The sequence below is a fragment of the Salarias fasciatus genome, chromosome 3 (assembly GCF_902148845.1).
Source record: "Salarias fasciatus chromosome 3, fSalaFa1.1, whole genome shotgun sequence".
NCBI classification, from domain to species: Eukaryota; Metazoa; Chordata; class Actinopteri; order Blenniiformes; family Blenniidae; genus Salarias; species Salarias fasciatus.
In genome coordinates, this window is record NC_043747.1 from 8,337,180 (window position 1) to 8,360,355 (window position 23,176).

Sequence of the window (23,176 nt, forward strand, 5' to 3'; positions counted from 1 at the left end):
AAATGTTAGATAATGTTCGTGGAAGCCCGCACTGCATTTCCAGTCATTCTGGACTGGATCCATGCAGGTTTGGTAACAGCTGGACGAGATTCAAACCTTCTGTCCAGCCTTGCGGCACGTCCACTATGAGACAATATTACATTACACGTAATGTCAAGTTAGTTCAATGTTACACTGTGACAGTACAGGAATAAAATTACCCATAAAATCTCGATCCCCCTGTGCGTTAGTCCCGTTCTGTTAGAGTTCATTATTGTATCTACGTGCAGTGGGCCTCTGGATCGGGTTCAGGATGGACCCGCTGGCCCCATCGGCACATTCATTCAAAGGTCAGACATCCACCTGCCCCCCCAAAGTGGCACCAATAAGTTCCATGCACTGTGAGAGACAGACAAGAACCAGCATGCATTGCGTACTCTGTGGTTGTGACTCCGGCTGACAGGTCACTATGAGACACTGGCAGTGTGACACGAATGGCTGCGGAACAGCTGCAGGACGTCTGTGCTGCTCCGGGTCTCCATAACCCCGGGTTATCCGTGAGGTGGAATTCGAAGGGTGACGAGCGACGATAATGTCCAGCCTGTCAGAGGAGATTAGAAATGATTTCAGGTGATTAAAAGGTGAAAAAACGCATTCTTCTTGAATAGGTGACCTATGCATTGGAGGGAAGCCAGCAAATGGAACAAAATATTTGTCACTTTATTCAGACACTGAAAATGATCAGTAAGGACTGAAAGTTGTGATTCAAATCCGCCTGAAATAACCATAAAGAAATGAATACAGTGTTGTTTGGGATAGAACGAGGTGAATAATAGAGTATGATATAAAATTTAATGCTTTGTGCCTTAAAATCCTGAAGGTTTCTACACATTTGGCCAAAAATATCCCTAATAATGCTTGTACAATTTCTCTAAACAGTATGTATTAGTTGCTTCATACCTTTTCTGTTTTTTTCTCAAATTCTCTTTTTTCTCTCTAATGACACAAATTCTAACTTGCTGACTCGTTTTCCCGTTATTTCATGATGTCATCGTGTTGCCTTCAGGAGCTCCTATTAATCTATTTTTAACATTGTGGAACACATTCTTACTGTATCTTAATATCGTGCCATTTAAAGACTTTGTGTGGAAATAACTGTATTTTCCTCATCAGTGACACACAGATGCAGGAAAATTCAATCCTCCGCAACTTTCTCTTTATGCACTTTGTGTGAATATCAATGATTCTCATTGTTATTGAATGCACCTTGGCGCTGACGTCAGAACACCTGCCCGCTCTCTGATTGGACGACACGCGGCCATATTTAGCGCCCCTCCCCCTCCGTCCTCCGGGAATCCCCATGAACGAACGCAACGTGGTCGTCCTCAAAATATTTTGGCTTCTTGGCTTTTTCTGCGGAGCTTTAACGGTGACTCATCTCGAGTGAGCAGCGACAGCGAGGATCCAAGGTAGCCGCTTTGTCACACATGATAACAAGAACAACTTAAAGCGACCTCTGGTCGTCTGTGGGGGGGAAAGTTATACCGCAGTTCGACAGGCCAGTCGGTCGATTTCCGAGATATTGTGCTAACGTGATTAGCTTTTCGGGCTAGCATCCCAAATCGCCTGAAGTAAGTTACTTTTCACCGTTTACATTACGCACTCTCATTGATTGTGTGCTTGGAAACTCTTCATGGCCGCCACCGTAGTTAGTTCATCGAGTAAATGTGGGGAAAATGTCGACTCACCGCCCGGATTAAGCTAGCTCCATTCAAATAGAGCAGGCCTCATTCTCCCCGGAAAATGGGCGCCACCTAATGTGAAACTTTCCCCCCCCTGTAGTTTGGCTAAATGAAATTGATTAATCGATATTCCCTTGAAAACGTGGTCCAAGGATTATTGATTATATCGTTAACGTGTTAACTTTGGCGCTAAGTGGCCTGTAGTGGCTAAACTAGTTTAACTTGTGTGACAACATGAGTGCAGCAGAGTCTCGGTAACATCAAGCAGCGTTTCTCTTTTTCTTCTTTTAAAGTGTTTTTCACATGTTCGGTTTGTTTTCTCTCTTATATCTCACTAATAAAAACGTAAATCTCAGATTTTTATACCATTATCAATCCTGGTGTCCTCATTTATTCAATCTGAAGCTCTTTGTTTACATGTGTTGGGATTCAAGTTGAAATTGTCGGGACTATTTACTCTTTACTATTTATATAGTAAATTAGACATCGCACCCCATTCATCTGTTCAGCTGCAATCACGTTACACAAAAGTATAGCACTTTAATATCATCATTTTAAGTTTGTTTTTGTTTTTATACATTGGAAAAATGAAACTGTAATGATCTCCGTTGAATTGAGGGATAAACATTTAATTCACTCGTCTGAATGTATCTGTTTTTCACAGTGAAATGCATAAATCTATACTTTTATATACATCGACGAAGCTTTTCTGTCATTTAGAGTAAATGAGCAGAAGGAAACCTGGAAATATTGCAGACCTCATCACTTCTGAACTCTACTTCCGCTTTCTGCCCCTCAGCACGCCTGCGTCATCACCTCACTGTGGGAAGGGAGGGAAAAGGATGGAAGCCAGCAGCTTGGAAAACTTGCACCTGAGCCAGAGCCTGCCTCTGAGCCAGGACTCCTTTCAGGAGCTGTGGCAGTCAGTGTATGTATCTGTGTGTGTGTTTATTTAGTACTTTAAATACAGTTGTTTATATCCTGAAAATGTTAACTGGTCTACTTTTGTTGTCACAGAATCACTCCATCTATTTCCACCATCCCATCTGTGGGACAGATGGACATGCTGGTGAGAACGAGTGTTAGCAGTTACCAGAAATTTATAATACTATTATAATGTCGAGCTAAATGCGAGTGTAATGTTTTCCCTTTTCCAGCTTGATCCTGCATTTGATGGAAACTTCTTCGACATGGCAATGGAGACGCCCGCCTACACCTCCTCGTCCTCCACTGTCCCTGTGACCACCGACCACGCTGGAGAGTTTGGCTTCCAGCTTCGGTTCCAGAAATCAGGAACCGCCAAGTCCGTGACTTCCACAGTACGTTTCTTTTTTTTTTCAATCTGTCATCTGGCAGCATGTTGATGTTTAACTTTTTTTTTTAACGGCCAATCATTGCAGTGGAAATAATTTTTGACATTTATATACCAGGTTAAATTGTCTAATTTATTGTGATTAATATTGGACAAAGGCGACATGAATCTGTATTTAACACAAGAGAAGTTTTTAACGCTCCGTGAGCCTCGAGGTGGATTTCCATTCAACCAAACCTGACAGGGAGCAGACGTCTCGTCTCAGCCTCTGCTTTAGACAGAGTTGTATCCGAGTTGCTTTTCTTTTCGTAATGTTATTTTTCTATTTATAGAACTTTTAGTCCTGATAGAGCATTTACATTCAATGAGTTATAATTAAAATTTTCTCAGAAAGTTTTTTTTAACATTTAAAGATTGGAAGTTAAAAGGTTTTTCTGGAGAAAAGCTCTTTTCACTCATTAAATTTAACGTTTTATCATCTAATTCATTTTTAAAGGTTTGTGAAAAAGCCAAAATGTGAAAGTCTTACCTTTCTGCTCGGCTAAGAAATCCATTCATTGGAATCTCTCCTGGTGGCGTTCATGTGGAATCCTTTTCACTGTGCCGATTCGCTGAAGTCTAAGGTCTGAACTGAGTCGCTGTGCCTGAGGAGCCAATGGCGTCCGTTTGCCCTCGGTGAATCACGCGTCAGTCCGACCCGGTTGGCCGGCCGGGTAGAGGTTAGGGTGGTCTGCCCCGAAGCGCCCGCCTCCTGTGACTCGCGCCCTGCTCCGTGGGAGAGCTGCAGCCTGGCTGTAAAGCACGGCTCTGACATGACGGGACATGTTCCTGCGCTGGCTTCCTGCAGAACAGAAAGGGTTAAAAATCAACGTAAGTCAGGTTTTAAGAGGTTTAAATCGGAAAGTAAATAGAAATGTGCGAATCCTTTAGGTTTTTTTGGTCTTTTGGAGTAGGAAAAGTAGTTTGAATTAAATTTAAGGACTAGTTTCTGTTGATGGTATCGCTTCTGTTTGTCACTTTTCGGTTGATTTGTTGTTTAAAATAAACTTTTTCCTTCTGTTTTCATTTAGTATTCGGAGGTTTTAAATAAACTCTACTGCCAGCTTGCAAAAACCAACCCGATCGAGATGCTGGTGAGCAGGGAGCCTCCTCAGGGGGCCGTCCTCCGGGCCACGGCCGTTTACAAGAAGACCGAGCACGTGGCCGACGTGGTGCGCAGATGTCCCCACCACCAGAACGAAGACAGTGAGTCACACTGCTTCACTAAGGGAAGAAAACTGATCCTGAAGTGTTTCCAGCGCTTACCGATGTGTCTCGATTTCAGCGGTGGAGCATCGCTGCCATCTGATCAGGGTGGAGGGCAATCAGAGGGCTCAGTACTTCGAGGACGTGCACACCAAAAGGCACAGCGTGACCGTCCCGTACGAGCACCCGCAGGTATGACGGCTTCATGCAAGTGTTCTCTTCAGGAGGGGCTTCGCCTGAACGTATTTTGAAACTCTGCGCTCTCTCTGCGTCCAGCTGGGCTCGGAGATGACCACCATCCTGCTGACGTTCATGTGCAACAGCTCCTGCATGGGCGGCATGAACCGCAGGCCCATCCTCACCATCCTGACCCTGGAGACTCCAGAGTGAGTCCTCGCAGCTCGCGTGTCGAGCCATGATCCGGTCTGGTCTTAACGCTCGTCTCGCCGTCTCCCCAGGGGCCTGGTTTTGGGCCGGAGGTGCTTCGAGGTGCGCGTGTGCGCCTGCCCGGGGAGAGACCGCAAGACGGAGGAGGAGAATCACGCCAAGAGCCAGAACGGCACCAAGCAGCTGAAGAAGCGAAGTGCGTGTTCTCTCGTTTTGAGGGGGGGGGGGTCTCGCCTCCAGCCTCTGCTCCCGTCTGACTTCCTGGTTTCTCCCCCGTTTTCCCAGAGAGCACCCCTGCTCCCGACACCACCTCCGCGAAGAAGACCAAGTCTGCCTCCAGCGCCGAGGACGAGGACCGGGAGACGTTCACGCTGGTGGTGAGTGAACCGCGCAGCCGCCGGAGCTCTTGGGGATTCGTTCTGGTTGTTGAGGAGCTGCTGTCTGACGTGCGCTGCAGGTCCGCGGGCGCGAACGCTACGAGACGCTGAAGAAGATCAACAGTGGACTGGAGCTGCTCGATAAGGAAACGTAAGCTGCTCTGCTCTCTTCAGGGTCGTCCAGCGGAGTGGATCAGCCTCCGTCTTTTCCACTAAACCCACACAGAATGCCGTCTTTATGATTCGTTTCCAGAAATCCACTCATCTTCTCTGTTTCACAGTAAAACCAAGCCAAAGGTGGTGAAGCAAGAGGCTCCTCAGCCGTCCAGCGGGAAGCGCCACCTGCACAGAGGAGAGAGAAGCGACAGCGACTGAGATCAAACGCTCGAGCTTTGTTTCAGGTTTTGTTTTTTGATATATTGGAATCATCATCCGGCCCGATCAGTGCTACTGTGTAGTGTCGACTGACTGTTTTTTTTTTTCTTACTTTCCTTCCAACAAATAAAGCTTGGATTGAATCATGTAAAGTCAGGTTTTTGACACAGGAGCCTTTTCCTTCCTCTCTAGATAGGGTAGATTATTGCATGAAACCATCTGTGTTCTGGCAGGGATTTTCTTTCAGCTTCTCATTTTTAATTGTTGAAGTCGCTCTGTTCAGGTTAATGAAAAATCTAAGCGTTTTTCCTCAGATCAGGGTCCGGTTCCTGTATTGTAAAAAGGCCCTGGTCTCATCACTGCCATTATCACTGCCGTTTAAACTGTGTAAATGCAAACTTGAATGGACGTTTGGCTCCATCGTCCCGCCGTTCAGTCTGATTCCACGTGCAGTGTGAGCTTTTCATAAACTGTAACTCTAAACGCCAATAAGCTTCATCAATAAATGCACGAAGCACGACATGGTATTAATTGATCAGTTTCTGTTCACGGAGCCTTTGTAAGTGTAAATACATTTTTTTCCTTTATTTTTTTTTCCCCCCCTACTTCCACGTAGAAGTAGGTTTTCAGCGGTGTGTTGGGTCGCAGTGAAGCTGTAATCTGGTAGACGGGGGTTTTGTAGAGGGAGGGTTTGGCTGGATCACCCTCGAGAGCAGCTCACAGAAACTCCGTCTGACCGCGATGGCTGTTTGGGTGTTCGGGACCTTTTCTTAAAAAAGCAAAAGAAGACCAAAGTGTTATAAGGTGCCAACAAGACTCGTTCGGAGTTTTAAATCGATAGAATGACTCGATGAGACGTATCGGCTGTGACCTGGCTGCTGTTCTTTCACCCGCAGAGCAGATTGTCATTTTACCAGCGCTCGAATGACCACTTTATTTGTACACTGCCGCTAAATGTATTCGAAGGCATTTCTTTGTTCTGTTTCCGTATATTTAGAGATTATTTTGACCGCTTAGTTTTGTACAAGAATTTTGTCTATTTTTTTTTTTTTTTTCCTTTTGACGTCGTATTTCGTTCTCTTTTGATACTAATATGCCATTTTGTAACCGCGAACGAGCTTTCAAACAAATAAAGGCCTCACGTTGACCGGCGTGCGTGCGTGTGTTCTGTTACCGTCTTGTCTTCCTGGAGCGTCTCATCACAGCCCTTCCTTTGTAAGAGATTTTGCATCTGCGCCGTGAGGATGCAAAGCTACACATATTTGTTGACATTTCCTCTCAGTTGAATAGACCCTTGTAAAGTCTGTCAAATGAGCTGCTTGTCACCTGTCGGCTGCTTTTAAATGTGACGCTCGGCGACAGAGGACACATTCGCAGCCGGAGTGAGTCGGTCTGTGTACGACGGCTATTTCCTCTGTTATTTCAAAGTTGTAGCTTGAATCATGTAACTTTTATTTTTAGTTTTGCCGCAGTGCTGTGAAACAAGGAACCGAAAAACTGATGAGGCTGGACAAAGTGCATGTTTTACTGTGCTGGGGTGAGTTCTTGTGTTCTCTTCACGCGTGCGGTGTGTACAGGCGTCTCGAATAGATTGAGAATGAATACATAACTGTAAAATGGGTCAAACAATCATTCATGTACGCTAATATTTAGATTCTAATGTCATAGGATGAAATGAGGTGGAAGATTTTTTTTTTTCTCTAAACGATATTAGAACCAGGTTTACCTTTATCGTTGTATTGTTTCTCTCTTTTTTCATAACAAACCAAAGAACATGTACATTTTACTGTATGAAATCCCCAGACAGAAACACATTCCATTTTTAATGAATTTCATGGTTTTCAAATTAAGTGATTGGTGTTTAAGCACCTCAAGAGACAAAGTGGAAAGGCATGAAAGGACAAATGTGTCCGTTAAAATCAAGAATACGGTTCTTGGACCAGGGGTGCTCTGGCTATGGTTGCTGACCGCCCGAGAAGGCTACCGCTGCAGAGCCGGAGGCAGAACTTTCAGGACCGCACCTTGAGGGCCCCTCTTTAGCGCCCCCTATCGAGCTATAGTTGAACAACCGCACCGTCAGGACCGCTCTGTCAGGACCATGATTTCTATAACAGTAAGATAACTAACGATATAACATACATGTAAGATTTATATGTAATTTACAAACGTTATTTGAACAAAAAAAAAGGATAAACATTAAAGGTTATTTCAACCAAAATATTGCTTATATTGATCACTTGGTTTCTAAGACTGCCATTTGAAGAATTATGGAAATCATATGGAATTATATCTCTGCATTTCAAACAAGGTAGTTTAAAAAGGCGAAAGGAGGTGCTCAACAAGGACAACTCTGGAGACACATTTATATATATATATGTTTTTTATATACATTTATAAACAAAACTGAATAAATGAGGCGCCGACTCCTGCTGCAAAATCTGTGGCCTCACATTCTGAGGGATGCAGAGAAAGATAAACATACATAAGTATACATAGCATCGACATATCCAATAAACTGTGCATATTTCACCTTTTCACTAAGGCAAAATATATTTTTAATTGTAAACATTTCATGCCAAAAAGTGAGTGCCACCTACTGACTAAATTGTTAGCATTCGTTCATGGGTCATAGCGTTAACATTTTTTACACCTTTTGTATTTCATTAGAAATAGTTTGAAGACCTCACATTCACGGATAACAGCTCTTTTAAAATGGCTGTCCGAATGGGCTTTGACTTTACTCAGTGTTGTTGGCTGGAACAAAGTGGAGCTGCAGAATGGACAGTGATCACAAGAGCTGCACCTGGTCAGTAGGCAGCGATGGCCCTTGTTGAATTGTTGTATGGATCTTCAAAAAAGGAGAAATGAACATTTTTAGATCATTTTACAAGCACAACTACACATGAATTGGGCCTAATCCTAGAACCTGACAACATGTACTTTACTAGATTTATTCTGGATAATGCTATAACATGACACAGGATGTCCAATAGACGGTGAAGAATAATCCTACATTAACAATATGAGTGCTAAAAATAAATGCCTCAACAAAATAACATAATGGGATGGTGAAACGATTAACTATGAAGTCAATGTAAAGCGCAACAGGAGCACCACCAACAGTGATGCAGCTAAATTGATATATCTGTTTTCTCTACTGTGACACATGAAAAGACAAAAAAAAAAAAAAAAAAAAAAACAGTCCTCGCGGTGCTGTTCGGTTGTTCAAATTGGTTTCGATTGGGATGCTAAAGCGTGGGTCCTCACGGTGCGGTCTCCGGTTATTCAACTATGGCTCGATAGGGGGCGCAGCGCGGTCCTCACCGTGCGGTCCTGAAAGTGCTGCCTCCGGCTCTGCAGACACATACTATTGGACCGCCCTGGTCCTGGTGCAGGGGGCCTGGTGCCGTGGGGCTCCTGGGTGGCGGGGGTGCCGACTCGGCCTCTGGGGGGGAAGTTCTCTTCCCTCCAGACATCATTCCCGGTTGTTTCCCCACAGGCCCGGGGTCTGGGCCGGCTATGGGTTGGGGAGCTGCTGGCTCTGGGGGTGCATATCTGTCTGCAGCTGTGGGAGGTGGGGGTGGGGCGGCGGCTGTGGGTGGCGTGCTCTGCCTGCTCTGGGCATCTTGTGCCCGGCGGAGTTGGTGCCTTCTGGTCTTGGTCCCCTGGGACCCGGGGCCCGTGGCCGCCGGGGTCCCGGCCGGGTCTCTCGTCTGCCCCCATCTGTACCGGTGAGTGGACGTGTGCGTGGGGGAGTGGCTCGGATCTGGGCTCTGGGATGACCGGCGGTCGTCTGGGCCCTTCTGGTCTTCTCAGGGGTCAGAGCTCATATTTGCATGATCCCTGTCACATTTGCATGATCACGCTGATCTTTAATCTCTCTTCATGTTCTGCATGTGGACTCACCTTGTTGTCTTGTGGTGGGTTAGACTAATGGCTGTCTGTATTAGGCCTGTCTGGATGCCCTGGTTTGTAATTTGATACCTGGATCCACAGTTTGCACGTCCCAGATAACTACCAGCTATGTTCTCTAACAATAGTCGATAGGATGTCCTCTGTCACATGTACTAATTGAAGGAAAGCTGTTTCTTTGCTCTCTCTTCCTTCTCTCCGCTCTTTTTTTGTTTGCTTGTCTGTTCACTTGTTCGTTTCTTTCATTCTCCGTCTCTCTACTGGTCTTTCTGTCCCCCTGTCAGCAATATCATTTATCATTATTCAAAATAAATAAAGTAAGAAAACATGTCATCAAGAGGGGCTTAATACTTCTAAGCTCCTCTTGGAAGAGCAAATCTGTCGGGCACCTCACAGCAGCCTGACCTCCATCCTGCTGCTTCCATGCTGGACAGGACAGGTTAACAACAACAACAACAACAACAACAACAACAACAACAACAACAACAACAACAGAAAAAAAACGGTTGTGAAGATCATTAGGAGCCCCTCATCTATGATTCAGTGACTCTTCAGGATCTCCTGGTTGTGAGAGAACTTGCAAAAAGAAATGGTTTCTTCACTGTTTGGCTGATTGAACAATGTCTGGTTTGCATTCATCCTCAGTTCTCTTGACGAGGCTCGGCGCCGAAGGGAGAGGATACCATGTCTCGACTGAACGACGATCCTGGGACGATGCCAGAAGGCACTGCCAGGTATATACGTCCAAAATCATTCAACTATGTAGAACTGCTGAAAGAATACATTCTAAAATGTAACAATCAGTGCAGTTGTAGTTGTTGGATAGAAAACTTCCATATCAACTTCCCACTTCAGGCTTTGTTGAATTTAGATGAATGTCCATGGACAGCGTGGTCGATACACTCATCATCTCCTGGTCTTTATAAGAAAAGCTTTTATTCTTTTCAAGTTTGAGAAGCGTCTCTCAGCTTCTGCTGTGGTCCTGGGTTTGGTGGTGATGAACTGTAGGAGAGTGACAGCTTGTGAAAAGATTATTCACGATCAACAGTTGAAATAGATCCACAGCAGCTTGCCATCTCATTTTCGAGGGAGTCCTGAAATGTACACGAACACAGAAATCAGATTCCGACCATCCAATGCTGATTTGAGGAATAACTGCAGGGTTTATTGTCTGGTCAGGACTGCTATACAGACCTGGTGATTGGGACTCCCGAAGAAATCAAGCAAGGCTCTCACCCTTTAAGTGAATCCTCTGTTTACTGGATCGGCCTCCGCAAGGAACTGTCGTCCTCCAGGAATGGCACCATGAACTCCAGCAGTGTTCCCTGGACCCACTGGGCCAACAGAGATCCCCTCACCTTCCAGAAATGGTTCCCTGGTTGGCCTGTGCCGAATGACACCGAGGACTCATGCGTGGCGATGTTGAACTTTGAGTTTTGGGTTGAGGAGAACTGCTCGGAGCCTCTGCCCTCCATTTGTTATGATGGTAAGTACAAACGAAATGTAGCTTGCTACAGTCGACAACTGCGCAAACAACACCAGCTCAGTGACCACAGCAACATGGACATTTTCATTCCAATCTGCGGCACCAGCAGCTTGAAATAAATCTCGGTTTCTTTTGACCATCAAACTATAATTTCTCTGTAATAAAAAATCTCAAATCTAACTGACATAATAAATCTGGATTTCTTATGTGTTTTGTGTATTATCTGATTTTGTCATTAATTTTACGAATGCAGTTGTCTGTTGATAACCCTGTCAGACCGTCATGGCCGTCATCACTGGGCTGTGTTATTAATTACTCACCTGGTTAAAAAGACAAAAAAAAGGTGAAACAAATACACATTGTTCCTTAAACAATATGTTGAAACATCTTGTGCATGATGCCACCTGCCTTCCCTGTGTTTTATTTCTTTTAACCATCTTTACCAATCATCAAGCTTCATTTTATTTTCCAACAGATGGTTTTTGTTGTGAAATCAGTGTGACAGATATATTTTCCACCCATGCCACTGTGACATGGCCACCTGCCAGTGGGTCGGTCGGCCATTATGAGGTGCTTCTCAATTCTCAACGTGTACTGAATACCACGGATTTAACATGGGATCTGGTCAGCCTTACACCAGGCACAAAATACACAGTCCGTGTTGCTGCCCTCAAGTGTTCTGGACTTTTATACCTACCATCTGTCACTTTCGACACTCGTGAGTAACAACACACGTTATCTGAAACTGGGATTGATTCCAGCGCCCTGAACAGGACAGAGCAGTAATGAAGATGGATGATTTTTTATTTGTAACCTGACTTTCTGTTTCTTCCACAGCTCCAGACAGGATTTCAAACCTCATGGTGACCGCAGGTCACAACCACCTGAATGCAAGTTGGAACCCTCCTGCGAGGGGGCGGTATTCATCTTTCACTGTGCTGTATTTAACACGCAGAACCATTCAACAGTTTGTCGGGCTGAACGACACCAAGAAGACGTTGGTCGGACTGGAGAGTGACACCCGCTACATAGTGTTGGTCTTGGCTGTCAGTGAATATGGGAAACATTCTGGGTTGCACACAATCATATACACCTGTGAGTTTGTGTCTCTTTCTTTCAAAACTACGAGCTTTACCTGGCCAGATCGGTCCCAAGGACATTCAGACATAACGACGATGTTTCCAAATCAGAACTCGGAATCTATTCCAACAGTAAACCACTCCCTACCCACTAATCGTGAGCGGAAGCAGAAATCATTGGTGAATCATGTGACAGCAGTTTGGCTCTTTCAGAGTGATTACACAGAATTTATTCAGCAACATTGCCTCCGAACGTTCTTCCCCCTCGGCGCTTCAGAGAGCACCGTGCAGGTTGCGAGTTTGGGGGAGTTTACTTGATTGAGGACCGCTATGGTTCATCAAACCTGTGCATGGAACACTGCCTGCATCTCGCGCTCCGCGGGTGTAGCATACACGGGTGCATTTTGGGAGAATTGAATCCTAGGCACTTTGGTAAGGGCCGTCTTGTCTCTGTATGACCAAAGTAGGAGTCTGGTCTGCCTTGCCAGCAGTGAGTTGAACTCACTCTGGTGGTGTCGATAATGTTTGTGGACGGAATTTCTTGGTGCAGCCAGCGGTCGGAAGGGATCCGAGGGATCTCAACGACAGTCAGTGGAAAATAACCGTTTCATTTTCTTCTTATCTTTTGTTTGTCTTTAGTGCGATCTCCACCTTCTAATGCCAGAGCCACAGCGACTGATAAAGACAGGATCACCTTTGAATGGACTCCTCCCGAAGATGTCACATGGGAAACATACAGTGTGAAAATCAGCTCGGCCTCCTGGGGCCACAGCTGGTCTGCTATCGTCTCTAACAAAACCAGGCACACCTTCTATGACTTGAAACCAGATTCTAAGTACGACTTTGAAGTGTACGCCATTGGCAATGGAAGAAATAGTTCCTCCACACATTGTTATGCTCACACAGGTGAGATTTAATGATCTAAATGTGACACTAATGTGTTTTAAAAAATGATCATATTTCACTGTTTTTCATCAAAAAGCGGAGTCTGACTAAATAGTTTTTTTTTTTTTTTTTTTAACACTGTCTTCATTTTTCCTGCAATGCTGGTTAGAGTTTTGACTGTGGCTGTATGACTGCAAGAAAACAGGTGACAGGTACCCACAAACCAAGCAGGCTGAAGCCTGAGCAGCTGTGGAGGAAAAAATTTAGATCTGGTAGGAGTTGGGGGATTCCATGGAGGAGGACTGTCGGTCAGGCTTGAGGAAATTCTGGCAAACAATCCTTCTCCTCAGGAGGGGAAAGCAGGTCTCCACCAAAGCTGGTAATTTATAGTTACTAAACGTAGCTACAGTTGTACGAGTGTGTTGTAATGATTTGGGTCCGTGCTTCATGGTTGGTGATGTGTTAGCGAGCAAAGCTAGCCAAAAGTGCACACTCACACGTGTCTGGGGTTTCTACACTGCGCTCATTTATTACAAAACAAAAGATCACCAACCTTACAAATTCCTGTTGTACGGCGACTACTGATTCATACATGAAATAAAAGTAGTATCCACACGAGCCCCGTCGTCACTGAGAGTTGAAGGGCAAAAAGATTACAGGAACTCCTTGGTAAGTGTCAACACTCCATAGAGAGAACCCAACAACTAACTAAAAGAGGCCAGACGCCACCGAGTGTCGTTACTGCATCGGTGCGTCTGAAAGGCACATCCCATCATTTCAACTGTGACAGTGTGCATGCCCACCTATGGGTTTGCAGCTTGAAGGACACCCAGCCGGCGAACTTGTCCCGCTGGCGTGAAGGCAAGCAGGCCCAACTCACAGCTGCGTTCCACTCGCCCTAGCAACGCGAGCGCAAACCGGTGAACTTGCTGAAGATCGCCAACATTTTCAGGGCGCACAACCGCACACACTGGCCGCCCTGATGCTCCGCAACACACGGCGAGGTGCTCCCGTAGGAGAGAGAGCCAGCATGTGAGCGAGGGGGTCCGGTGCTGAGCGTGACGCTCCCCTCTCGTGAGGGAGCGGCGCGCGTGCAAGAGTTGGGGGAAGAATTGCGCTCTTTAGGTGTAGCGGGGGGAGTGACTGCTGTCCCAGCGACCCGAGTGGCCTGGGAGTTCTACGTCCGACAGCGGCAGAGGGCCTCCGAGTATCCTCGATACTCTGCTTTATGTGACAGCGGAGGGAGGGAGGGAGAAAACTCTTCCAGGCTCGGCGTGTGTCTGTCACGCACAACAGGTACAGAGGGGCGAGTAGACAGAGTGCTCCATCTCGGGAGCCTGGGACCGTCTCAGCTGGTCGGAGCCCTGGGAGGATGAGGAACAGTGGGCAGCTGGGCGACTCTGGCCAAGTGCGGCGGGATCCCAGAGGGCAGACCTCCTCCTCGCGGTGGGTTCAGCATGCAGCGGGGCTGCTGCGAGCCTCGGGCCACCGCCTCCAGGTCCTCAATGATCACCTAAATGTCTGGACTGACGAGGGAAGAGGTGGAAAGGGGGAGCCCCAAGATACCTTTCTGGTCCCGTTCCGCGAGGGAGGAGAGACCAAGCCACAGATGTCTCATACCGAGCTGGGCGCTGCCATGGCGCGACCTCTGTTGATGGCGGTGGTGCGGCACATCCGTGTTCTGGATCTCCTCGATGTCCTCCAGTGATAGCTCTGACCGCTCCTGGCAGAGCTTATCAATGGAGCCTTGGAGAAAGGTCATATTGTTAGTTAAGGTGAACACCTGATTGCCATTAGCATAACCGCGGTCCAGGAAGGCAGCCATGCGCCTGTCTCTTTCAGACGGCAGCACAGCCTTTCCGCCGGGCCAGGGAGTGGAGGTGGGTAACAGGCAGAGCCTCACGGAGTCCTCTATCACTGGGACTCCGAAGACAGGCGGCCAGCCGTGAACACAGCAGTACTCACGGTAGCCTTTCACCGCGTCCCTGGCGCACACCAATCACGCTGCATGTTGGCCTGGAATGATGGCACGGCGAGACACAGCACCGCAGGCCGGGACCGAGCCCGCGACTGGGTTGCTAGCCTGAGTGCAAAGTTACGCTGTGCCGGCAGGAACGGCGGCGAGGTCAGCGCTAGTCTCATCAGCAACGGAAGCCGGTGAAACGACGCCCATAAACGCCGCTCGACACTCGGATTCTTCGAGCGGGAGGGCGAGGCAGGAAGGGCAGGAAGTCTGCTGGCGCTGATGCTGCCAGCCCAGGCAAGTGAAGCACCGCTCGTAGCGGTCTTGTTCGAGAAGCGGCGTGCCGCAGCCGCGGCAGTAAAATGGCCCGACGCCGGATGGCGACTCTTCTTGGGACGGCTTGTCCATGTCTTCTCTTGTTCTTTGTCTTGTCTTGAAATCTTGACTATAGCTTCAGATCAGTCTCGAGGCTGAGAAAGAAGAAGGAAGTTGTGCGGGCGCACACTTATTATATCCCCTTGGTGAGGGGAGTGTGCCACCGCGCCTGCGGGATTGGTGTGGCAGTTTTCGGATCTGCCTCAGTGATTGGCTGGCGCCAGGGAGAGTACCAATGGCGAAGCCCGTTGGAGGGCTAAGTATCACACGAAGTAGAACAGTGGAGGTGGGGAGCTGCTAACCTCGACTGGAGACGTTTCTGGGTGGTGGAAGGAATATTTTGAGGATCTCCTCAATCCCACCGCCATGTCTTCCATGGAGGAATCAGAGGTTGAGGCCTCAGATGTGGACTCATCCATCACCCAGGCTAAAGTCATGGAAGTGGTTGGTCAGCTTGGCATTTGCGAGGAATACCGATCTACAGGGAATGTCTTGGCTTGCACGTCTGTGTGACATTGCGTATCGGTCGGGGAGAACACCTCTGGATCAGTCGACCGCAGTGGTGGTCAATCGATTTAAAAAGGGGGACTGGAGGATGTGCTCCAACTGTAGGGAGCTCACAGTCCTCTGCTTCCCCAGGAATGGGTTGGATCTACAGCATGCACTGAGGTGGTTTGCAGCCTAGTATGAAGCAATGGGGACAATGCTCAGCACCTCGAAACCCAAGGCCGTGGTTCTCGACAATGGTGGACTGCCCTCTCCGGGTGGATGGAGAATCTTTGCCCCAAATAGAGGCGTGCAGTCTCTGGGTCTTGTTCACGAGTGGCGGAGAGATGGAACGTGATGTTCACAAAGCTCTGTAGAGCCTGATCCAACAATGGAAGTCATTGCTTTGCTCATGTATTAATTGTGCAGAAATTGATGTGTCCCAACATCCAAACTGAGTTTTTTTTTTTTTTAATGAGGAATTGAGTCAGGAGCAACTCGTTAAGTTAGCGGAGTGTTCACACCTGTCTTCTAAAGCATGTGATTACTCGACCTTCTGCATCAGACACATGAAGGGTAAGTACAGGTTGATGTGAAATATTTGCTTCATTTCTCTCTTGTCTTCTTTCTTTAGTGCCATTACCGCCATCTGATGCCAGAGCCACAGCAGCTGATGAAGACAGGATCACCTTTGAATGGACGGCTCCCGAAAACTTCACACGGGCCACATATGGCGTGAACATCAGCTCGGCCTCCTGGGGCCACAGCTGGTCTGCTACTGTCTCTAACACAACCAGACACACCTTCTATGACTTGAAACCAGACTCCAAGTACAACTTTGAGGTGCATGCCATGGGCTTTGGAGGAAATAGTTCCTCCACAAATTGCTCTGCTTACACTGGTGAGATTTTCAAGATCTCTATTCTGGTGAATGTTCATGAAAACTTGTCGTCAGTTTCTTTGAAGACTTTGATTTTCCACTTAGGATGACAACTCAAACACAGGATGTGCCTTTGTTCTCTTATCAATGGTGGAGAAAATAAGTGACTCAACAGCCACACTGAGCTGCTTTTGACCAGGATTTTTTTGTCAGAATTAATTCGACAAGTTCTTTTGATTCCTTCGCTACTTGTGTTTCCTGGACTTTTAAGGTTAATGTTGAACATATCTGCTTCATTTCTGTCTTGTCTTCTTTTTTTCTTAGTGCCATTGCCGCCTACTGATGCCAGAGCCACAGCAGCTGATAAAGACAGGATCACCTTTGAATGGACGGCCCCCGAAAACTTCACTGGGGCCACATACATCGTGAACATCAGCTCTGGTTTCTGGGACTACAGGTGGTCTGCTGCTGTCTCCAACAGAACCAACCACACCTTCTATGACTTGAAATCAGGGTCCAAGTACAACTTTTCAGTGCACGCCATGGGCATCGGAGGAAACAGTTCCTCTGCAAATTGTTCTGATTACACAGGTGAGATTTTCAAGATCTAAACTTGACGCTGGTGCAGCCCAGACCCTAATCTCAAACCACTGCATGTGTTTCCTCCTCAGTGACCGTGGAGAGAGAAATCAGCCTGTCCATGCTCTGCTCCTCTGCCACGCCTCTCCTGTGTGACCAGAGCTCAACCAGGGAAGACGTGTTCAATCGGGTAGGAAAGTCAGCTGAAGCAGCCACAGACAGGAACAGACCAACTTCCTTTTTCATGTTCAGTTGATGATTTGAGAGTGAAGCGGTCTGATTTGTCTTTCTTTTCAGCTGAAAGCACACATTGAGAAGATATTGGGAGACAACGTTAAATGGAGCCTCGAGAAGAAGATGATTAATTCCACAGGAGGATAAAACAAAAGTTGATGTGTTTCCTCTTCCTTAAGTCTTTGCAATCAGTTAGACCTGGGGTGTCCAACACAGTTTAATTTGTTTCAACGGGCCCAACTGTTAAAATGGTCAAATTTTTCTTTGTTGTGGCACAAACCTGATGAAACTATTACTAATCCTTTAGATAATGGCAACAATCTAAACATAAATCCCATTTTAAAGTAGTCATATTATGCAAAATCCACTTTAAAAAGGTGTCTTTACAGTCATATTACCTCCCAGAGCCTCTGTATGATCCCCCAGAAGTAAAAAATTCAGTCACCTCCCTCAATTACGCCCTCCAATTTTAAGGAAATATACACTCAAACACGCAATTCTGAAATCTTCCTCTTGTCAATGTTGACAGGAGGCACAACCCCCCACCCCGCCCCCCTCCCCCGGAAGAGGATCCAGCCTTTGGGGGGGGGGGCCCAGATTGGTGGTTATAGTAGTATGTGTTGTTGTAGCCTCATTAAGAAGTTCAAATTTTAAAACTGTCTTTTTCCTCCTTGTCTCGCTACAGCACATTTTTGAAAATGAAACTGAAACTTCAGCTGAAACGCCCCCCCCCCCCCCCCCCCCCCCCCCCCCCCCCCCCCCCCCCCCCCCACCCACCCGTGTGGGAGAGAGTGGTAGTGGCCAGATGTGTTCAAGGACATCCCATAAAGTAGGCTGTGAAAATCAGGCTGTTCGGAGGAGGGCTCAAACTCAAAGTCAAACTCCGAACATAGGACGAATTTGGGGCAAACAAACTTATATACCGTGCTATGTTTTTGGGCTTCTGTGACCGATATGACGTGACTGAAAAATAGCATAATAGGTTCAATTTAAAGATGCTTTCTGGCGCCAAATACAGTGAAATGCAGTCAAGTGAATATATACCTACAGATGATCACATTTTGACTGATACAGTAGAATAGAATAGAACAGAATGTGATTATTGGTGACGGGCTTGTTTGGTGAAGTGTGGATTATTAATGGTTTATTAATGATATTATTGATGTTTTTCTTCCCTTTTAGTCTTGGTTGTAATGAACTCCAGCATCCAGTTGGTTTTCGTTTGAATAAATTCCTTATAAACAGCTGAATGTCCGGACTTCATATTCAGTCACATCCTTGCGAAAAACCAGCATCAGGACAGTTTTATAGAGGCATGTATCAGCTGGGTCAACATTTGGGAAGTTTCTATATTTAGTGTCTAAATTTACAATTTTTTTCTTGAAGTTTTTCTCTGTTCATTTTTTTCACTTTATAAATACAAACTTTATAAGATAAATCAAACCATGTTTATCTTTAATTTATGTCCTGTCAGAAAGACGTATCTTTTGGTTTATATCATTAGCACCACTTAACGTCTAATGTCGGGGTTAATAATGATCGATGCTGGGCCTCAGGCAGCATCTGGGTTTTTCTCGACAGAAGTGGACTTTGAGATCATAACCAGTCTGTTGTTCATCAGTCTCATTAATCATCGTTTTATTATGTATATATGATATTTGAAGAGTGATACGAAACTGCAGAATGTCCCACAGAGAGGTCATGGGATGATTCACTCCTGTTGTTCAAATGTTGTTTACAGGACTTTCTTCAGGGAATACCCCCCACTTTCATTTTCTCTTATAAGGTATTTCTACCTGCTGCGTGTAGTTTGTAAAGCTTTTTTCTTATTCTAATGAATTACCATCGTGATTGAAAATATTGAAATCAGTTTATGGTCAAATATTTGAAGGCCTCTTCTGGTTCACGAGGCCCAACTCAACCACAGGTCCTGCAGACTGCCCCTCCGTCCTGAAGGTGTCTCCCTGCAGCAACACACCCGAGGCAGGCCTCTGCAGAGCCTGAACATAAACAGGCGCAAGAGAAAGACTGGCTCGCGCTTTCAATGTGCTTTTATTACAATATACACAGATGTATTTATCACGTCGCAACAATCAGAGACATCAGTACAAACTGATCAGTTTCTGCTGCGTGGCTATTGATGACCCTTCCAACCTGCTACTCGGGTCGTCGCTGCTGAAAACACACTCATCTGTTCCGTGTATTTACAGTATGTGTGTGTGTGTGTGTGTGTGTGTGTGTGTGGGAGGGGGGGATGAGCGGCACAGAACCACACACGCACATAGTTACACACCGGCTCAAACTCACCTACACACACACCAAAGTGTGCAAAATGCAAGAGGAAAGTGTTCACGAGGAAAACAGAAACTGAGAACTGAGCGAGGTTCGTTGGTGAAAAAGGCTTTGAAAAGGCTGAACGCTGCTTTATTAAAGCTACTATATAAAAAAAACAAGCATCTGGAGACAGATAACTGTACATTTTGAGGACAAAATCAAAACGTCAAGAATGCGATGAATACATGTTCGGACTTGGAGAGGTTTTCTGGTCGTTCTGTTTCAAACAAATCCCCCTGTAATGTCCTCTCGCAAATACTTCTCTGCCGTTCTGAACCTGATGTCCCTCACTTGGCAGAGATCTTGTCCGGCGCCCGGATCGTCATGAGTGTGTGTCCGTCCATGGGGGCGACCAGCGGGTACAGCTTCCCCCTGAAGGCGCCGGTGAAGGTGTAGATGTGGGACTTGGTCTCTGCGTTGTAGAAAGAGATCTGACCCTCCTCGTAGTCCAGGTAGACGCCCAGGCGCTGGGGCGCCAGGCCGACCGGCAGCTCCGTCTCCGGCTTGCTGCAGACGTAGAGGTGGCGCGCGCTGCGCCACAGCACCCAGTAGCCGTGCTTGGGGGTCATGGGGAAGTGGCCGTGGCGCTTGGAGGCCGAGGTGGTCATCCCCGCCCGCCAGCAGCCCCCGTTGGCGATGTCCACCTCCCAGTAGTGGCGGCCGGCGCCGTAGCCCTCCCAGCCCAGCACGCAGGGCCAGCTGTCGAAGCGCTGCGAGGAGGACGGCGGGTCGGACGCCATGTGGCCCTCCTGGACCCGGCGCCGGTCCTTGGACAGCAGCAGCCACGGGTTGCTGGTCATCGGGTCCAGGGTCACGTCGGCTGCAAGTGACGGTAGATCCGCTCAGTGTGGCACGACTGGGAATAGTGTGTGTGTGTGTGTGTGTGTGTGTTTGATAAGGTGGGGGACGTTACCTGCTGCACTGCTAATCCAACTCCAAACTGAAAAGAGAAACAGAAAACTGATGAAGACTGGAGAGGCAATCAGTCTTTTTCATTAACTTAAACCTTAAAAACGCTAAATAAAGTGATTTCTCTTGTCCTTTTTCCAAACATTTTGTTGTCTCCATGAACGTCACACACCTGAGTTTGGGATGTATCTGGGAATCCCTGCCTTCCAGGTCCTCTGCTTCACCAGCAGCCACAGCTGTGGGATCGTTTTCTGCACAGGACGGAAGAAAACATGTCGTTCACCTGCACGCCATTTTCTCTGTGATCTTTGATTTTTATTTCTTCTTTCTTTTTCTTTTTCACTAAGGCACATTCTAATAAAAACTTCAAACTTCCTGCTGCTGGGATTGCTTTATAACGCCAGTGTTGAGGTTCACAATCAGCCCCATCCAGGCCGGTGACTGCTTCCAGCCATAAATACAGCGGCAGATCATCAGCGTAGAGCCTGATTACTGGAGCTGCTCCGCTCACGTGTGATTTCAATAAAACCTGCTTCGGCATCGAGCCCTCCACTGTGATTTTTCATTTGAAGTCAGCTCTGGTTTATGGCGGTGTTATTTCCCTCACCGTGCCGTCCTCCTTCAGCAGAGACCAGGTGATGAACTCCAGCAGCGGCACCAGGCGCACCAGCAGCCTCTTCTTCTGGCTCAGCAGGTGCACCACCTTCTTCAGCTTCTCGCTCTGCATGCCGCAGCTCTGCGGACACCGGCAGCTCGTTCACCCCGACTGGAAACCAGACCCGCTTTTCTGTCTGTGAATCCTCACCTCGGCGGCCATCTTCAGCTCTTTGGCCCACTCCATGATCTGCATGTGCGTTTCCTGGGCGGCCTCCGCACCCTTGTCGCTTCCGTGCTCCTGACTGTCGCGCGCCCAGGACGTCTCCTGCAGCAGCTGAGGACGCCAGAGCCGAATCATTTAAGTCTTTCCGAAACAACCCCAACGCCGCCCGGAGCGCCCACCTTGTCGACGTGCCGCAGCTCGCCGGCCCACTCCAGGATGAGCTTCCTGCTCTCCTCCAGGCTGCGCTGGGCCCGGCCCGTCGACCTCTTGGCCTCCTGCTGACCGGCGGCCTCCTCGATTTGACCGCAGCCCGGCTGAAACACACCACACACCGTCACACTGGCGGATCCCGGCAGAACGGGCTGCGCTCAACTTATCAGCAGGAAGTTAATCAGGTCACCAGTTCTCGTATCTCTGGTCGTAAATCCTGTTTGCTGCTGGACGCATCAGAGGGGAAATGCAGGAAAACATTTTTTTTTTTTTTTTTTTTTCCTAGATAAAAACACATTAAACCAGCAGTGGAATGATTAACCACATAAACCCGAAGCACAATGTTCCCTCATTATTCCACCCAAAAAAAAAAAAATCAATGTAGTCGTTTGTTCTTGGTGCTGACGTCGATCTGGACTCGACCCAGAAGCCTCAGCCAGCGACGAAAACACTGAGAGCAAACAGCAGAGCTTCACTGGCCTCTGCGGCTCTCCTCGTTCCGGGCTGGTACCTTACACAGCTGGTCCACCTGCTCCTTCCAGTGGTGGATGAACTGCACACACTCCTGCAGGCTGCTCAGTTCCTTCATGCTGCAGTTTCGAGAGCGTCGCTGCGGGGGAAAAAAACGCAACACGTGACGCATTTAAGCAACTTTTCGTTTTCAAAATTCTGGTTTTTGCGAAAATGTGGGGTTTCTCTCCTGGGTGGGCTACCTGCGGCCCTCTGGTGTGTCTGCTGAAGGCCATGCTGGGGGCCGAGTTGTACGGCTGTTCCAGGTCGGGCATGTCCCAGCGCACGGCGTCGATGGTGCTGCTCTGGGTGGCGGTGCGCTTCTCATACTTGTTGCGCACTTCTGGACGGAGAGAGAATCAGAAACGAGATTCAGCTGAGATTCTGTCAGAACAAACAACATTCCAATGTTTCTCAAATCAAATTCATCCAATTTCACCTTCTGAATATTTAATTGACACCGATACTGAGCGAAAACTGACAAAAAGTGCAATCAAATATTCAGATTTGTACCATTTTGTGAGATTTGAAGTGTTTCATGCTCACACAGGATGAATGGTGTGAATGGAAAGTGTTAAATGGACCATGTGAGGTTCGAACACATCAGTTCAGCGTTCTGTCTCCGGTCTGAGGACTCTGTGAAAAACCACCTGAAGCAAGCAAATCTAAAACTTACTTTTGGGAAACTTAAGGATGCCCTTCTTCTTTACTGTAGAGGTCGCCATGTTTCTTACTGTGGAGAGGAAAATGTCACAAAATCAAAAAGTTTCCTTAAAAAATAAAAAAAAATAAGATTATGAATCAATTCAATTAAATACACTAATATAAAAGTATTCTATCAATAAAAAGAAAAAAAATAAATAGCTTTACTGATGATAAATATTAATTTGTATATACATAAATGAGTTTAAAGGTTTAAAGTATGATCAGAGCTGAAGGATCTCTGCTGGTCTTACCTTCGGCTGGACAGGTGTCTGCAGCTCTTCAGGCAGGTGAAACTGAAGGGAATCCGCAGCTGGTCCAACCTTTCTCTCTCGGCGAGTCCTCCCTGACCTTTGGACCTGCTGCCAACCTGGGATGGCAGGACGGCGGGGCGG

At 47.1% G+C, this 23,176-nt stretch overlaps 3 protein-coding genes across 6 annotated transcripts; 2 read left to right on the forward strand and 1 right to left on the reverse strand.

The window, feature by feature from the left end:
• Nucleotides 1-1,323: 1,323 nt before the first annotated feature.
• Nucleotides 1,324-6,564, forward strand: tp53 (tumor protein p53). The gene is made up of 11 exons (XM_030087391.1): nucleotides 1,324-1,448; nucleotides 2,521-2,649; nucleotides 2,739-2,790; nucleotides 2,879-3,040; nucleotides 4,104-4,278; nucleotides 4,358-4,470; nucleotides 4,555-4,664; nucleotides 4,737-4,861; nucleotides 4,951-5,042; nucleotides 5,123-5,193; nucleotides 5,324-6,564. The coding sequence occupies exons 2-11, from the start codon at nucleotides 2,564-2,566 to the stop codon at nucleotides 5,415-5,417; spliced, it is 1,080 nt and encodes a 359-aa protein (XP_029943251.1). The 5' UTR covers nucleotides 1,324-1,448; nucleotides 2,521-2,563; the 3' UTR covers nucleotides 5,418-6,564.
• A 144-nt stretch (nucleotides 6,565-6,708) lies between these two features.
• On the forward strand, nucleotides 6,709-17,622 carry LOC115385362 (fibronectin-like). 4 transcript variants are annotated; one of them, XM_030087355.1, is made up of 11 exons: nucleotides 6,732-6,799; nucleotides 6,879-6,954; nucleotides 9,975-10,063; nucleotides 10,509-10,815; nucleotides 11,291-11,533; nucleotides 11,653-11,910; nucleotides 12,534-12,800; nucleotides 16,238-16,504; nucleotides 16,808-17,074; nucleotides 17,155-17,252; nucleotides 17,360-17,622. In XM_030087355.1, exons 2-11 carry the CDS (start codon nucleotides 6,918-6,920, stop codon nucleotides 17,441-17,443), a joined length of 1,917 nt encoding a protein of 638 aa, XP_029943215.1. In that variant the 5' UTR covers nucleotides 6,732-6,799; nucleotides 6,879-6,917; the 3' UTR covers nucleotides 17,444-17,622. The 4 variants fall into 4 exon arrangements, with proteins under 4 accessions (XP_029943220.1, XP_029943227.1, XP_029943215.1 ...); XM_030087349.1 differs by having other exon boundaries at nucleotides 6,744-6,954; XM_030087360.1 differs by lacking the exons at nucleotides 11,291-11,533; nucleotides 11,653-11,910 and having other exon boundaries at nucleotides 6,709-6,954.
• A 1,824-nt stretch (nucleotides 17,623-19,446) lies between these two features.
• LOC115385395 (E3 ubiquitin-protein ligase TRIM21) lies at nucleotides 19,447-22,821 on the reverse strand. The gene is made up of 9 exons (XM_030087378.1): nucleotides 22,756-22,821; nucleotides 22,283-22,422; nucleotides 22,081-22,179; nucleotides 21,539-21,673; nucleotides 21,345-21,470; nucleotides 21,147-21,275; nucleotides 20,712-20,790; nucleotides 20,544-20,570; nucleotides 19,447-20,450 (listed from the first exon to the last, which is right to left on the reverse strand). The coding sequence occupies exons 1-9, from the start codon at nucleotides 22,802-22,804 to the stop codon at nucleotides 19,918-19,920; spliced, it is 1,317 nt and encodes a 438-aa protein (XP_029943238.1). The 5' UTR covers nucleotides 22,805-22,821; the 3' UTR covers nucleotides 19,447-19,917.
• Nucleotides 22,822-23,176: the final 355 nt, after the last annotated feature.

What these genes read in the sequence shown, in the direction of transcription:
- tp53 (XM_030087391.1), top strand. Translation starts at nt 2,564, where the DNA reads ATGGAAGCCAGCAGCTTGGAAAACTTGCACCTGAGCCAGAGCCTGCCT. An exon ending in CCAAGTCCGTGACTTCCACA is followed by an intron (nt 3,041 to 4,103) that starts GTACGTTTCTTT and finishes GTTTTCATTTAG; the next exon opens with TATTCGGAGGTTTTAAATAA. An exon ending in CTGACCCTGGAGACTCCAGA is followed by an intron (nt 4,665 to 4,736) that starts GTGAGTCCTCGC and finishes CCGTCTCCCCAG; the next exon opens with GGGCCTGGTTTTGGGCCGGA.
- LOC115385362 (XM_030087355.1), top strand. Translation starts at nt 6,918, where the DNA reads ATGAGGCTGGACAAAGTGCATGTTTTACTGTGCTGGG. An exon ending in GCATGTTTTACTGTGCTGGG is followed by an intron (nt 6,955 to 9,974) that starts GTGAGTTCTTGT and finishes ATTCATCCTCAG; the next exon opens with TTCTCTTGACGAGGCTCGGC. An exon ending in AAATTGTTCTGATTACACAG is followed by an intron (nt 17,075 to 17,154) that starts GTGAGATTTTCA and finishes TTTCCTCCTCAG; the next exon opens with TGACCGTGGAGAGAGAAATC.
- LOC115385395 (XM_030087378.1), bottom strand. Translation starts at nt 22,804, where the DNA reads ATGGCGACCTCTACAGTAAAGAAGAAGGGCATCCTTAAGTTTCCCAAA. An exon ending in CATCCTTAAGTTTCCCAAAA is followed by an intron (nt 22,423 to 22,755) that starts GTAAGTTTTAGA and finishes CTCTCCGTCCAG; the next exon opens with AAGTGCGCAACAAGTATGAG. An exon ending in TTGGATTAGCAGTGCAGCAG is followed by an intron (nt 20,451 to 20,543) that starts GTAACGTCCCCC and finishes CGTCACTTGCAG; the next exon opens with CCGACGTGACCCTGGACCCG.